The sequence below is a fragment of the Protopterus annectens genome, chromosome 5.part0 (assembly GCF_019279795.1).
Source record: "Protopterus annectens isolate FY-2018-M chromosome 5.part0, PAN1.0, whole genome shotgun sequence".
Lineage (NCBI taxonomy): Eukaryota > Metazoa > Chordata > Ceratodontiformes > Protopteridae > Protopterus > Protopterus annectens.
The window spans coordinates 657,833,744-657,848,913 of NC_056735.1; the positions used below are offsets into that span (position 1 = coordinate 657,833,744).

Consider the following 15,170-nt stretch of genomic DNA (forward strand, 5'->3'; position numbering starts at 1 on the left):
TAAACTCCTCTCTGTTCCAATACCCAGGGATTCGGAGCCAACCATAACCATTCCACCAACTTTTATTCCTCCTCCAAGGCAACCCAGGCCTTCTGAGCTGGAATGCTTGGAACCAACTTATGTGGATCTATTGTTGCCGAGAACCATCTTGGTCTCTTCGGAACCGACATCTGCTCTGAGATCCTCAGTTCTGTCTGAGGAGTCTAGGAGCTGACGCTCTCTGGTCTGGTCCGGGGATGGTGTTCGGATCAGGCAGTTATTGCATCTGACCCTGTCTCTCAGGGCTTTGGCGCGGATAAGCTCAGCTCCTGCATCAGATTCGGAGCCGACCCCCTTGGTTCCATGGATTTTTTTCTGCCTCCTTGGAGCTGGAAGTATCTTTGGATCAGGGAAGGGGGCTTTTGAGCTGATGAGGAAGGTGCTGTCTGCACAGACAGCCCCACTCAAGGGTTCCAACTTTCCTCCCTCTAAGGCACCGGCCTCTGTTCCTGTACCACACCATCCACAGACCAGAGGAGACCCTAGGCCTCAGGGTACCTCATCGGGTGAACCCCTGTCTTCTGAAACCTCTCCAGAATAGACTTCTGAAGAGGTCCCTCGAAAGAGACTTTCCAAGAGGAAGCATTTGGACTCCCCTGATGAGTCAGTCACCTCAGACATAGACCTCAGTGAGTCATAGGGGTTCCCATGGTCTTCCTCGGAGATGTCTTTTTCACAGACATCCTAGAAATCCTTAAACAGAGAGGCGGCTGGAAGCCCATCAACCCTTCTGATGAGTCTGTTTACCTGAAGGCCTTTGAGTCTCACCTTTCAGCCACTTGGGTTTCTCCACCTCGATGAACTTATGGAACTAGTTAGTTGAAAGATGTGGGAGTCTCCAGATGCAGTGGAGCCTGTCCCTAGTAGGCCAAATAAGTTTATCACAGCCCCCTCAGATAAAGATTTCTTGACCAAGGGTGTCCCTGTAGATGCTATGGTGGTGGCAGCTGCCACCAAAAAGCAACTTTCTGAAACATCCTCTACTGTCCATCCACCGAACAAGGAGTCCCATATGATGGAAAGATACAGGAAGCTCATGTTTACTTCAGCGACTCAAGGCTACAAAGAGATTTTCTAAAGGAGCTAGGAGATACTCTACAAGGTTCAGTAGCTTCAGGGGGTGTCAGACAAGGTTTCCTCTCAGCTCTCCACCTTAAATTAATTCTGTGGTCAACTCCTCCATGAGGCTCATTTGTTATGCAGTAGATGGAGAGAGCAGAGCAGCGGGTTCAGGAATATCCCTAAGGAGAGACATTCCTGGATGCGCTTATGCAACTTTGTGGAGCCTTTCAGAGCTTCTTTTATCAATGCTCCATTCAACAGCTCATCCTTGTTCGGGCCAAAAGTTAAGGAGATGCTAACCAGGTGAACAAGAAGGAAAGACGCTCTCTGCCATCGGAATCCAATTTTCCATACCTTCTACACCTTATCCAAAAGGCCAGAAGGTGGAGAAGATGTGGTTCTGTAAATCCCAGACAGTTTTCCTGGACACAAGTGGTGACTCTTCCCCCAGGGGCAGAGAGGGAAGTACAAGTGGAAGACGCCATCCTCGTGGCAGAGGGGGTCTGCAAAACCAGGGTGACAGAGATTCCTTCTGTGGTCGACCCTTTCAGCGCTCCTGAAAGGAAGCTCATCTGTCCATCTCTGGAGGCAGTCAGGGGTCGCTTATCCTTGTACCTAAAAGCCTGGCTAAAAATAACAAAAGACAAATGGGTGCAAGGGGTCATATCCAGAGGATACTCCATACCATTTTCTGTTCCCATCCCAAACATAAAAAAAACACCAGACGTTCCACTCAGTCAGAGGGATTGAGCAACTCTAGAAATTCAAAAGTTGCTAGACAAGAAAGTCATCCAAAGAGTCCCCACAGACCAAATGGGATCCGGAACTTATTCAAGGTTCTTTTTACTGCCAAAAGGAACAGGATCTGGAGACCAATTTTGGATCTGAGATTAAACAAATCAGTAAAAATGACCAAGTTCCAGATGGTAACACTGCAGTCCACTCTTCGCTTCTTGGGAAAAGACAACTGGATGTGCTCCATAGATTTCCAGGATGCATACTACCACATAAAGATGGACAGGTCATCCAGGAGTCATCTGTGCTTCTGGCTGGTATCCAGTCATTACCAGTTTCAAGTGCTGCCCTTTGGTCTCACTACAGCCCCCAGAGTGTGTTCACCAAGTGCATGGCAGTAGTAATGGCTCTTTTGAGACATATAGGATTCCGAGTGTTTCCCCATCTAGATGACTGGCTCCTAACTTCCACCACCAAGCACCTACTACTGGAATCAAGAGACACCACTCTATCTCTCTGCTCTCACCTGGGAATCACAATAAATTACAAAAAATCTGCCTTGTTGCCATCGCAACATATTGTATTTATAGGGGCAGATGTAGATACAATAAACATGAAGGCAAAACTTCCTACAGAAAGAGTCCTAGTTCTGAGACACCAAGTCTCCAACCTCCTCTCCAAAACAAAAGTACAGGCAAAAACCATCTTGAAAGTCTTGAGAACCATGGTAGCAGCAATAACTTTAGTTCCACTTGCATACATGCACATGGGAATTCTACAGTGGCTACTTTTCACCCAGGGGTCATTACAGGATCTACCCATGTCTCAGCAAATTCTGATAAGAGTCCTGCAAAAAGGACCTTCGCTGGTGGCTTCACTCCAGTCACGTGATGTCAGGTCAGCCATTTCTTCCCCCTCAACTGGTTGCCACAATGACCATGGACTCCTCCCAGATGGGGGGGGGGGGGCATTATCTGGGCAGGACAGTACAAAGCATGTGGCAGGATCACGAGGCCCATTTGCACATCAATATCCTAGATACGAGAGCGGTACTTTTGATGTTGTAGGCACTCCAGGACTGTCTTCCATTGGGAACAATTGCAATACAAAGGAACAATGAAAGTATAAGCAACTGATTGAAGCCCAATTCGAGTGGATATATTCAAGAACACACTGCTCGTACACCAATAAAAAGACGTTTAATTCCACATAAATCCAGCGTTACAAAACAGGTTTAGCGCTTTCAACCGTACATTACAGTCTTCCTCAGAACACTTTATTCAAAACATTTGAACCATTTTATATAATCCTTAATAGAATAATTAGAACAATTAATTCAAATTCCCGCCGAAAAATATTTAAAAGTATTTAAAAAATCATTTAAAGGCGTATTCCCATAAAACACACATTATGCATAAGTGTTTTTTTAAAAAACTGGTCCATATTTATGAACTAACTTGAAAAAGTCAGTTGGATTAAAATGATTAAACAATATATTATTTTTAAAAATTAAAGCAAGATAAATAGTGGCAACTAATAATACAAAGGTATGACATTGCTAAGCTTGCAGTACATAAAATAATGCAATGCTTTATATATAATTAATTACAGATAACCTTTCTAATAACAGTCAACAATCCCTTCATAAAATATGGGTAATATCATATAATGCTTTTGCAACTAATTTTCTTGTGCCCCTATGTATGCCAACCTGGTCATGCTCGAGTGGGAATCGAGATACGTGTTCAATAGTCAGTTTGATTCTGACATCTTGTACTACGCACGTTATCTCGACGATATTTTCATTCTTTGGAACGCTTCGGTGACCAGGTTGGATGATTTCATGTCTTATCTCAATTCCACCACAGAATTTCTCTATTTTACCCACAGCTATCATCGTACAGAAACACCGTTCCTAGATACACTCATTAGTCACAGCTCTGAAGGTTTTAGGTCTAGGGTCTACAGGAAACCCACTTTTTCAAACGACTACATTCACTACACTAGTAACCATCCTCCTCATGTTTTCAGGAACATCTTAAAAGGTCAAAGTATTAGAGTTGCTAGGATGTGCTCTACCAGGGATACCATGATTTTGGAATTAACAGTTCTTAAACAGTTATTCTTGGATCGTGGATATCCTGATAGAATGGTTACTGAAGTGACCAATCAAGTACAGAGCCAGTGGGGATCAAAATACATTCCTATTTTGGGAAACTATAGCATGACAACAGCAAATAAGAATAAACATACTAGTATGGGAAGAGTATGTATTCTTACGTACACTCCGTTCACTAACATCATTATTGATATTCTTGGAAGACACTGGGAAATGTTAGCAGCCTTGGATTCAGAGGAGATTCTAGGTAAAGTGCCCAGACACGTGTATAAGACAGCCCCCAATGTCAAAAGATTGTTGGAGAGGGCTAGTACTAAGAGGGTTAGTACCAAAAGTGAGGTCAATAGAGGGACAACCAAGTGTGGCAGGTGTAGACAGTGCAAATATATCAATCAGGAAAAAGGTTTTAGGTTAAATGACCTTAATGCTACCTATATAAAAAGTTTGAAAGGAAACTGTGAAACCAAAGGTGTGGTTTATGTGGCATTATGCAAATTGTGTAAAGCACATTATATAGGCAAAACAGAGCGACAGCTGAAGAAACGGCTGTATGAACACCAATATAGGGTACAGAAGTGTGATAACAAAAATGCTCTATATAGGCATATTGCAGATAAAGGCAGTGATCACAGTTTCCACTTTAGTATTATTGATCAGGTGTCTATCTCTCCTTTTAATGGAAATTGGAAAAATGAATTAGCTCTTAAGGAAAGCAGATGGCAGATATTGACCGATTCCGCACGGAAACCAGGTTTGAACGATTTTATTAGTATCAAACCTTTTTTATTATGATATATGTAAAGTGACCATCTGCTTTTCATGTTTCAGGAATTTAATCAGAAAACTAGTTGCAAAAGCATTATATGATATTACCCATATTTTATGAAGTGATTGTTGACTGTTATTAGAAAGGTCATTTGTAATTAATTATATATAAAGCATTGCATTATTTTATGTACTGCAAGCTTAGCAATGTCATACCTTTGCATTATTAGTTGCCACCATTTATCTTGCTTTAATTTTTAAAAATAATATATTGTTTAAGCATTTTAATCCAACTGACTTTTTCAAGTTAGTTCATAAATATGGACTAGTTTTTTAAAAAAACACCTATGCATAATGTGTGTTTTATGGGAATACGCCTTTAAATGATTTTTTAAATACTTTTAAATATTTTTCGGCGGGAATTTGAATTAATTGTTCTAATTATTCTATTAAGGATTATATAAAATGGTTCAAATGTTTTGAATAAAGTGTTCTGAGGAAGACTGTAATGTACGGTTGAAAGCGCTAAACCTGTTTTGTAACAATTGCAATACAGACAGACAACATGTTGGTTGTCTGGTATATAAACAAATAAGGGGGAACCAGGTCTTACCCCCCTTTGTCGAGAGGCCCCCAGGTTGTGGCAGTGGGCGATCTCTTAGCACTTTCTCATAGCAACTTACATCCCCAGGAGGTCCGTGATAGCAGACAAACTCAGCAAAGCGATTCTCATGCCTCACGAATCATCCTTAAAACAAGAAGTAGCGGAGAGGATATTCCGCAAATGGGGCCAGCCTTGCTGCCATCTTTTTGCCACTCCCATGAATGCCAAATGCAGCAGCTTTTTTGCCCGGATCCCCCCATCCAAGGGATGCACTTGTACACGATTGGTCCTCGGGGTTCCTTTATGCCTTCCCTCCCTTTCCACTGATACCCAAAGTTTTCCAGAAAGCCAACTCATTGGGAAACGAGTTGATCCTCATTGCTCCATATTGGCCTCATCAAATTTGGTTCCCCTTCCTATGGCCTCACCTTCTGGAGGGGCTGTGGGTTCTGGAAGCAGTTCCAGACCTTCTGACTGTCTGGAACGTTCCACCCTTGTCTTCGAATCCTCAAATTGACAGTTTGGCTGCTCCAGTTCCAAATATAACTAGACTTCCTAACTTCCCTCATTCCGTCAAGCATATCTTGATCTCTTCTAATAAAGCATCAACAAGAAAATTATACATCAGCAAATGGAAAAGGTTTTCTTCCTGGGCATTGATAAGACATACAGTGATCCTTTCTATGCTTGAATAACTTCTATCCTTTAATTTCTGGCAAATCTATTTAATAAAGGCGCAGCTGCAGCTTCCATTCGTGTATAGTTAGCAGCAATATCTAATTTCCATAACGATTTTTTGCCCGCCCCTAATTTGACATCACACAAACTATGCAAACCCTTCCTGAAGGGTACTCATTGTTAAGGCCCCCCCATAAAAACACCCCTATCCCCATGGGTCCTACACCTGGTTCTCTCCTGCTTAATCCTTCTTCTCTTTGAACCTGGATCATCATGTGATCTAAAATTTTAACATGGAAAACAAGTATGTTGGTGGCAATCACTTCTGTCAGAAGAGTTTCAGAACTGTAAGCTTAATCAATTAAGCCACCCTATATGATTTTTCATAAAGATAGGGTTTCTCTTCGAACAAACCCATCCTTGCTGCCAAAAGTATGTTCAGATTCTAATCTAAATCAATCCATAGAGCAACCAGTTTTCTTCTGAAACCATTGCAACATGGCAGAATATGAGCTTCATCAGTTGGATGTACATAGGCAATTACGTTTCTGTTTGCATAGAACAAAGGATTACAGAAAATCTGACCAGTTTGTGTCATTCTCAGAAGCAAAGAAAGGTGCCCCCTATATCTAAGGTCACTCTTTCAGAATGGCTCTCAGATTGTGTCACGTTTATATATAACTCTAATAACATGATTCTCCCCTTTTAAAGTCAAAGCTCATTCTACAAGAGCCATGGCAACTTATTCTGCCTTTAGAGCTAGACTACCACTTGATAGTATCTGTGCTGCTGCAACTTGGGCAAAACCCACCTTTATAACTCATTACAAACTAGATTTGGTATCCAGGGACAAGGCCTCCTTTGGGTCCACTGTCCTGAAAAATTTAATCCCATGAGCCACCCAAGAAATATGGTGCTAGGGATGCTGTCCCAACCAGTAAGAATAAAGGTGAGATAGGACAACATAACATAAATAAGTTATGTACTCACCATAACATTCCATGTTTGTTGTCCATCTCACCTTCATTCTTACATCCCACCCTCCTATTCCCCTACCAATGGCTCCTGGAGAACAAAGAGGGCAGAGAGGTTCTTTCCTGGCAAGTGTGTCTCTGACCTCCTTCATTGTCTTCTTGTGATGTATTTGATAGTACCTTAGGTACTTATGGTCATCAGCAGACAAGATTTGGGGAGCTTCTCTACAGCATGAGGAGATGGGGATACAGCCAAGAGCCGGTGGAAGACCTCGAGCTTTAATATAATATGCGGCGGAGTCAGAACCGAGGATCGGTTCCGAACCCAGCCAATAAGATTGAAGGTGAGATGGACAACAAACATGGAACGTTATGGTGAGTACATAACTTTTTTTTTCAGCTCTGACTTCAACTAGCCTGCCAGAGTTCCCTTTGTCCCCTCAGCCCTAGATTCCATGTTAACCCTTCAGACCAGAGGCCATCCATGGGGTAGGGAACAAACTGGGATTGGAACCTAATGGTTCCTGGGATGGTGGACTACACAGCAGCTGTAGTATGGCGTCATCCTCTGCTGTGACTGAGGTTTTGCATTTAGCCTAACTCTAAAAGGCTTCAATGTACTTTTAAATGGAAGTGCACTTTTTTAATTTTGTGGTAAAAAGTTGTTTAAAACCACTTTTTCTGTATGGCAACTGTTTATTTTAACTTGTTGGGGTTGAGGAAAGTGTTTAAAGTGTTTTTATTGTTTTTTTTATTTTCTGTGAGAAGTTTGTTTCTTTGCTACTTTCCTGTTTTAGCTTCATAGGTTTATAGGTGTGTACTAGGCTAATGGCTCTGGTGCCTTTACAAGCCTAGCCCATAGGATTACCATGGCATCGGGCCACCTGACCTTGGTTCCCAGTGCCTCTGTTGAGTAGAGCCACTCAAGTGATCCTTTGGGTGAATTTTCTATTTCTCATCCACTCATCAAGATTTCTCTTGAAGAGGGCCAGTGAGGTGCTCTGTTTGACATGTTTGTGAAGTCTGTTCCATAGCATGGTCAGTCTCTGAGTTATGAACCTGTCCCTCCAGCACGTTTTGTTGATTCTGGTAATGAGGTTGAGGTCTCTGGAGCATGTGGTGTGGAAGGATTGGGATTTCTTTAGATGTAACATTTCTAACAGAGCTGGGTCAGACATGGCTTTTTAAGTCAAGCAGAGATCGTCTCTAAGTAGGCAATATGAGACAGAATAGTTGGAGTTTTTTTGAGTCCATGTAAGAGAAGTGTTTAAGGCCTAGGATCCTCTTTGTGAGGTACTTTTGCAGCCTCTCCAGTTGTTGCTGGTGTCTAGTGAGGTACATGCCAAATGGGGCATTATACTCTATGACTGGCCTAATGAGGGAAGAGTAGACTGAGACAATGACTTCTTTCTTCCTGGATGTAAAACCCTTAGTAATGAGGTGTGCCACATAGAAGGACTTTCTGACAACAGTGGCAATGTGGTGGTCAGAAGAGAGTTTGCTGTCAACCTGTGTTCCCAGATCTCTTATAATGCCTTCTGTGTTCAGTGGACTACCATTGATGTGGTAATTCATGGGAACTGGGTTTTTCCCAAAGTGGATGACGACACATTTTTTGGCATGGAGTTTAAGGATTCATCGTGTTTCACTGTTGCAGTCATCACACTTGGGTTATCCTGCTGGCAGGCTACCCGCAGTCAGCCTGAATTCCAAAGTCCTGGTCTGGCGTCGGTTGCTGTCGCCTTTTTCCTGACGTCAGAGCGCCAGGGGTATAAAAGATGCAGCCGACGCCATTTTTTTCAGTCTTTCTTGCCACGCGGTGCCCGAAGCAAAAGCAGTTCGCAAGAGCCGGTCGGCCGACTCCTGAGATTTTCAAATCGAATTTCAGATCCGAAGTTTTCATTAAAACTAAGTACCCCGTTGGGGAAACTTTTTTCTTGCTCCAGACCGATGTCAGAAAAAGCTAACAATTGTATTTCTTGTGGGAAGCAAATACCTCATAAGGATTTTCATTCTTACTGTATTCCTTGCCTAGGTCCTGACCAAGACGTTGCTAGCTGTCTGTTTTGTGCTAGATTTAACCAACGCACTATTAAGCGTCGGTACGATTTTGCCTTTCATTACTTTGGCCGAAGATTTAATTATATAATGCCATCGGAACAGCCGACGACCGGAGTTTATAAAAAACGCAAGGAAAAGGACAGGCATCCGAGTTCCAAAACCGACGACGAGGCCTCCGCTAGGCCAGTCGCCAGAGGCGCTTTCGCAGCCCCTGACGCCCGCTACCTCAGAGCCACAGGCCGCTTCCAACTCCCACATGGAGCCGACTAGACCTCTGGATACTCAAAGTATTGGACACTCGGAAACTTCCCTCAGATGGGTACGGAGCCGCTGAGCAGGCATCGGCTTCTGAGGGTGTTTACAGACCTACACAGTTATATGTCAAGCAAACCTCAAAGGCAAAGACTAAAACAGCTCTAAAGACAAAGAAACAAGTACAGCATTCTCTTGGACAGACTTCCATGCCTAAGAAACAGATGCTTAAAATGGCCGAAGACCTAATTACTTTGATCAGGGGTTCCCATCCCCCTCCTGATAAGAGGCCTAGGCAAGAGACAGAATATGACTCTTCTGATTAGGTTTCCATTTCCTCTGATTCCTCTTCTGAACAGGGATACTCTCTTCCTCCCTATGAGGATTCTGATGCTGAAGAATCTATTCCTTCAGCCTCTCCTCCTGTTGATTATTCTTTTGGGGAAACCCTGCATACCATGAGGGAGCATGTTCACTGGGAGAGCCAAAATTACTCAGAATCTAAGAAAAGGCTCAGAGACTTTCTTTTACTACCTTGGCACAGACCTCTTGCTATTCCACCTGTTCTAAACATTTGTAGATGATGTATTTTCAGAGTCCGGCCTGTCTCCTGACTCTATACCCCCTGCACCTGTTAAGCCAGACAGATACTACAGGGTTCCAGACTCTCATAAATTTCTATATAAAAACCCTGCTGCTGACCCAGAAACTATATCTCAGGGTCCCAAAGGGGTCAAGGCTTTCACTGCAAAAAACCCTGTCCCCTCTGATAGGGATTCTAGGGCACTGGACAGAAAAAGTTTACACTTCTGCTACCTTTGCTGGAAGGGCTTTAAATTGTCAATTTCATATGCTTAAATATCAGCAATACTTAATGTCACTGCTAAAACAGAAAATGTTGACAAATTCTGAATGTGCTGATAACAAGGAAATGCAGGATTTATTGCATGCAGCTGAGCAAGTGGGAAAGCATGCTTTGCAATGTGGTTTTGATTCACTGGAGGCCTCTTGCAGGGCCGCTGTCACGGGTTCTGTCATTAGAAAGCATGCTTGGTTAAAGGAACAGAATCTGCCTGATCATGTTAAAGCAAAATTATTGGATGCTCCATTACAGCATGATACTTTGTTTGGTGTTAAGGCAGAAGCGGTGTTGAAGAAAATGGAGGATAAAGTGAAATCTATGCAGACAGTTAAGGATTTCCTACAGGTACAGCCACCCAGATTTAGCAGGAATTGGCCTTCTAAGAATTGGTCCTTTCCAGTCAGACAGGCCACAAAGAGGCAGATACAGATGCCCTAGAGGCAGATCCTAGCCCCAAGGCTCATATAGACCTAAACAATGGGGTGCTTCTACCTCCAAAAGCAGAGAAGACAAATCACATCCATACAAGAAACAGTCCCAATGACTTTCCTCTGCCAATGCCAAACACTTATCTTTTGGCAGCACCCTTAGGGGGAAAACTAGCACTTTTTTCACAAAATTGGCACATGATCACCCAGGACAAATGGGTCTTGAATATAGTGTCTCAGGGCTACAGGTTCCACTTTCACACCCTTCCAAAGACAAAAGGTATGCCAGACCTGCCACACAATCAATGGGCAGAGGCACAAAAGCAAGTTTCATCCCTCATTGACATGAGGGCTATTCAGCGAGTACCACAGCAAGAGCAGGGACAAAGATTTTACTCAAGGCTTTTCTTGGTACCCAGAAAGGACAAAGCTTGGAGACCAATACTGGACCTGTCTATTCTAAATACTTTTCTGGACATTCCAAAATTCAAAATGTTGACTCTGCAGCAGCTTCTGCCCATGCTGGGCAAGAAGGCTTGGCTTGTAACTTTGGACCTCAAAGAGGCATACCTGCATGTCCCAATCAGACAATCTTGCAGAAGATACCTCAGATTCATAGCTGGCTCAATGCACTACCAATTCTCTGCACTGCCCTTTGGCTTATCTACTGCGCCCAGAATCTTCACAAAATGCCTGGCACCAGTAATTGTATTTTGCAGACAAAGAGGAATACAAATATATCCTTACTTGGACGACTGCCTTAATCAAGCAGAGAACAAGGACATTCTACTGAAGCATCTGGCGTTTGTAAAAAGATTACTAATTTGCCTAGGGTACACAGTGAACGACAAGAAATCAAAACTGGTACCCTCTCAAGAGATGATATTCCTGGGTGCAAGCTTAAATACAACTGCCCAGATGGCTTATCTCACGCCAGACAAACAAAGGCAACTGACTTCTTACTTCAAAATGATGGCAGCAAAGACCCAGTTATCTGCAAGAAAAATTCTGCAGGCTTTGGGCTTCATGACATCCTGCATTCTGCAATTCCATATGCAAGACTGCATATGAGGACACTACAATGGTATCTAAAAAGTGTTTGGGCTCAACATTGTCACAGCCTGAAAACATTAATTACCCTCATTCCCTGCCTGCAGCAGGAGTTTCGATGGGCACAGGCTTGTCACCACAACAAGGGACAGCCATTCACTTTACCCACAGCCAGGCAGACACTAACAACAGATGCATCAGATTATGCCTGGGGGGCCCACATGGCAGGAAAATGTATTCAGGGCACATGACCCGCAAGCCAAATGCTTCTTCATATCAATCAAAAAGAGATACTAGCTGTACAGAATTCCCTGACAGCCTTCAAGGATCTACTTCATCCAGGACAACTGCTGATAAAGACGGACAATACTACAGTCATGTGGTACATAAACAAGCAAGGAGGCACACATTCCTACCCCCTCTGCAGACAAGCCATGACTTTGTGGAACACAGCATTGACTTATCAAGTACACCTGCAAGCACAATTCCTGCCAGGAAAGACAAATACTCTGGCAGACGAACTAAGCAGAAACCTCATGGATCCTCACAAGTGGAAACTAGATCCACAAATCTTCAGCATGATAACAGGGAAATGGGGATGCCCAGACATAGATTTATTTGCCTCCACTCACAACTGCGAGCTACAGAGATTCTGCACAAGGACGTATCACAAACAAGCATGGAAAGTGGACGCCCTATCATTCAGCTGGAAAACTCTTACAGTATATGCTTTTCCTCCACTGCCTCTCCTCCCCAAGGTACTCCTAAAGGTCAGACAAGAGAAGCCAAAAATTATACTGATTGCCCCAGACTGGCCATGCCAGCACTGGTACCCAATCCTAAAGAGCTTGTCTCAAGGCCCAGCCTGGACATTACCTCAAATTTCTCATTTGCTGACCCAACAAAATAATCAGATCCTGCACAGCCAACTCCGAACCCTAAATCTGGCTGCATGGCGGATAATATAACCATTCAGAACACACCTCTCTGTAAAGCAGTTATGGATGTTATTTTGGAAGCCAGGAGGCCCAGCACCAGAAAATCTTATACAGAAAAATGGAAGAGATTCTGTGCTTGGAACCAGGCACAAGGAATGGACACACTTGTACCAAATATTCCTCAGATTTTTACAATACCTAACTGAGATGCTGGACAAAGGCCTATCCTTCTCATCAATTAAGATCCATGCCTCTGCCATTTCAGCTCATTACAATACGGACCCCCTATTTTTTCACATCCACTGCTAAGGCAGTATCTCAGAGGGGCCAAAAACATAAGACCTCCAAGGAGAGCTCCAATACCTGCATGGGACCTCAGTTTTGTCTTGGAAAAGCTCACACTGCCTCCTTTTGAGCCAGCCAATACAGCTGAGATAAAATACTTATCATGGAAAACAGCTCTGCTCCTAGCAATAGCTTCAGCAAGAAGAGTCTCAGAGTTACAGGCAGTAATGGCTGTGGAACCTTTTATTATTTTCCATCTGGACAGGGTTTCTCTAAGGACAAACCCAACATTTATGCCTAAGGTAGTGCCCAGTGTGGCTCTTAACCAAACCATTCATTTGCCTACCTTTTATCCAAACCCACAGAATAAGGGGGAGAGACTTCCGAATTCTTTGGACATACACAGATAGCTACGCTTTTACTTGGACAAAACTAAAGCTTTCAGAAAGACTGAGCAACTCTTAGTGGCATATGCTGCAGGATCGCAAGGAAAAGCTATTTCAAAGCAGACTATTTCAAAATGGATAGGCCACTGCATTCGTTTCTGCTATTCACAACATGGCAAATCAGTGCCTAAGGGCATTAGGCCACATTCAACCAGAGCAGCAGCCACTTCAGCAGCCTTCCTCAGAGGAGTACCAACCAAGGACATTTTGGAGGCTGCAACTTGGACTTCAGTGCACACTTTTACAAAGCACTACCACTTACCTCTTTACTCTAAATCCAGAGCAGGCTTTGCCACTGTAGTTCTGCAGGACCTCATAGCCACTCCTAATTCTATTTAGGCCCAGCCACCCAACCTCAGCTTTGGTATTCAACCCAAGTGTAATGACTGCAACAGTGAAAGATGATGAACGTAGTACAGTTGTGTACCTACCATAAATGTAGATTTTAGAGTGTATTCACTGTTGCAGTTCGGGTTACCCTCCCACCATCCCCCTTTTATTGCTGGGACTTATCTGTACTTCTCTATTCTATACAACCTATGTGGTGTATTTGCTTGTAGATGAAGGTAATGTTTATGTTAGTGCATGCTTTTTTATGAGCAGAATTTTTAGCCTACCCTTTTGGGGGCACCTGACATCTGAGGCAAGGAAAACTGAAGAAAATGGCGTTGGCTGCATCTTTTATACCCCTGGCGCACTGACGTCAGGGAAGAGGCGACAGCAACTGATGCCAGACCAGGACTTTGGAATTCAGGCCGACTGCGGGTAGCCTGCCAGCAGGATAACCCAAGTGTAATGACTGCAACAGTGAATACACTCGAACATCTACATTTATGGTAGGTACACAACTGTACTTTCTGACACCAGTCGTTGGTCTCAGTGGGGCTTTTCTGTAGGATCTCAACATCACTTGGGGAGTTAATAATAGCTCCCAACTTGCAATCTTCTGCGAACTTTGTCAGCCAGAGTCCCTTCGTGTTGGCCTGGACTTCAGAGAAGTAGATACCAACCGACTATCGCTGCTAAGCTTCCCCAGGAAACAAGAGTTGTTATAGCTAAGGCTGCCACAGTAGTGGTCATTCAAACATCTACTGTTATGGTAAGTTTACCTACACAACTGTACTTTTTCTGTTTTCACTATGTATTTCCACATTTCTCCTGTCTTTTTTTTTTGTTTTGTTTACACGAAAAGCAAGGAGCAAAACTGTAGCACTTGTTTTGATTTTGTGTGAGTGAAACTTACACAACCCATGGTCACAGCTATGCTTTGCCACTCAATTTTGAAGAATGTCTCTTGTGCTACTAATAATCTTATTTTGCCTCTTCCCGCTTTTTTATATTGCTGTAGCCCATTAACATTGCAAGTCATCATTCAACATTCTGACATGCCGTCCTTTATTTTTATTTATTTATTTGCATTTTTCTCCCATTTATGTTATGGTGTAGACACTAAAAGCAGTGTTTTCTCTTTTCAAGCAAATCCTCAGTAAGCAGTCTATAATCTTTCTCTGGGAGTTGAAGTGGACCAAAGATCCTCCAGCCTGTTTCCATTGCCAGTTCTCTGTAACGTTTTCTCCCATTTCTAATGAAACTCCAGCTGCCTGTACGAAGCCCTACATCTATGCATTCAAACTGGAAAACTTCTTTGTAAGTGAATATTGAGTATCATATTAATTTTTGTAGGGTTTACATGAGCTGTTACTAAGGTGCTTATTTCATACGTGTGTATATATGTGTGTGTGTGTTTATGTGTAGTAAATATATATATATATATATATATATATATATATATATATATATATATATATATATATGTCATTGTTTTATGGCGCTGATGTTTACATTTTTTTTTTTTGGAATTTTGATAAAAAT

General features: G+C 42.8%; 1 protein-coding gene across 2 annotated transcripts in view; it reads left to right on the plus strand.

The window, feature by feature from the left end:
* TRAPPC10 (trafficking protein particle complex subunit 10) overlaps window positions 1-15,170 on the plus strand; it is a 2,525,275-nt gene that overhangs the window by 2,268,940 nt on the left and 241,165 nt on the right. For both annotated transcript variants that reach the window (XM_044072500.1, XM_044072501.1), the window contains exon 20: window positions 14,775-14,945. In XM_044072500.1, the coding sequence (XP_043928435.1) occupies window positions 14,775-14,945 (171 nt within the window). The remainder of the gene's footprint in view (window positions 1-14,774; window positions 14,946-15,170) is intronic.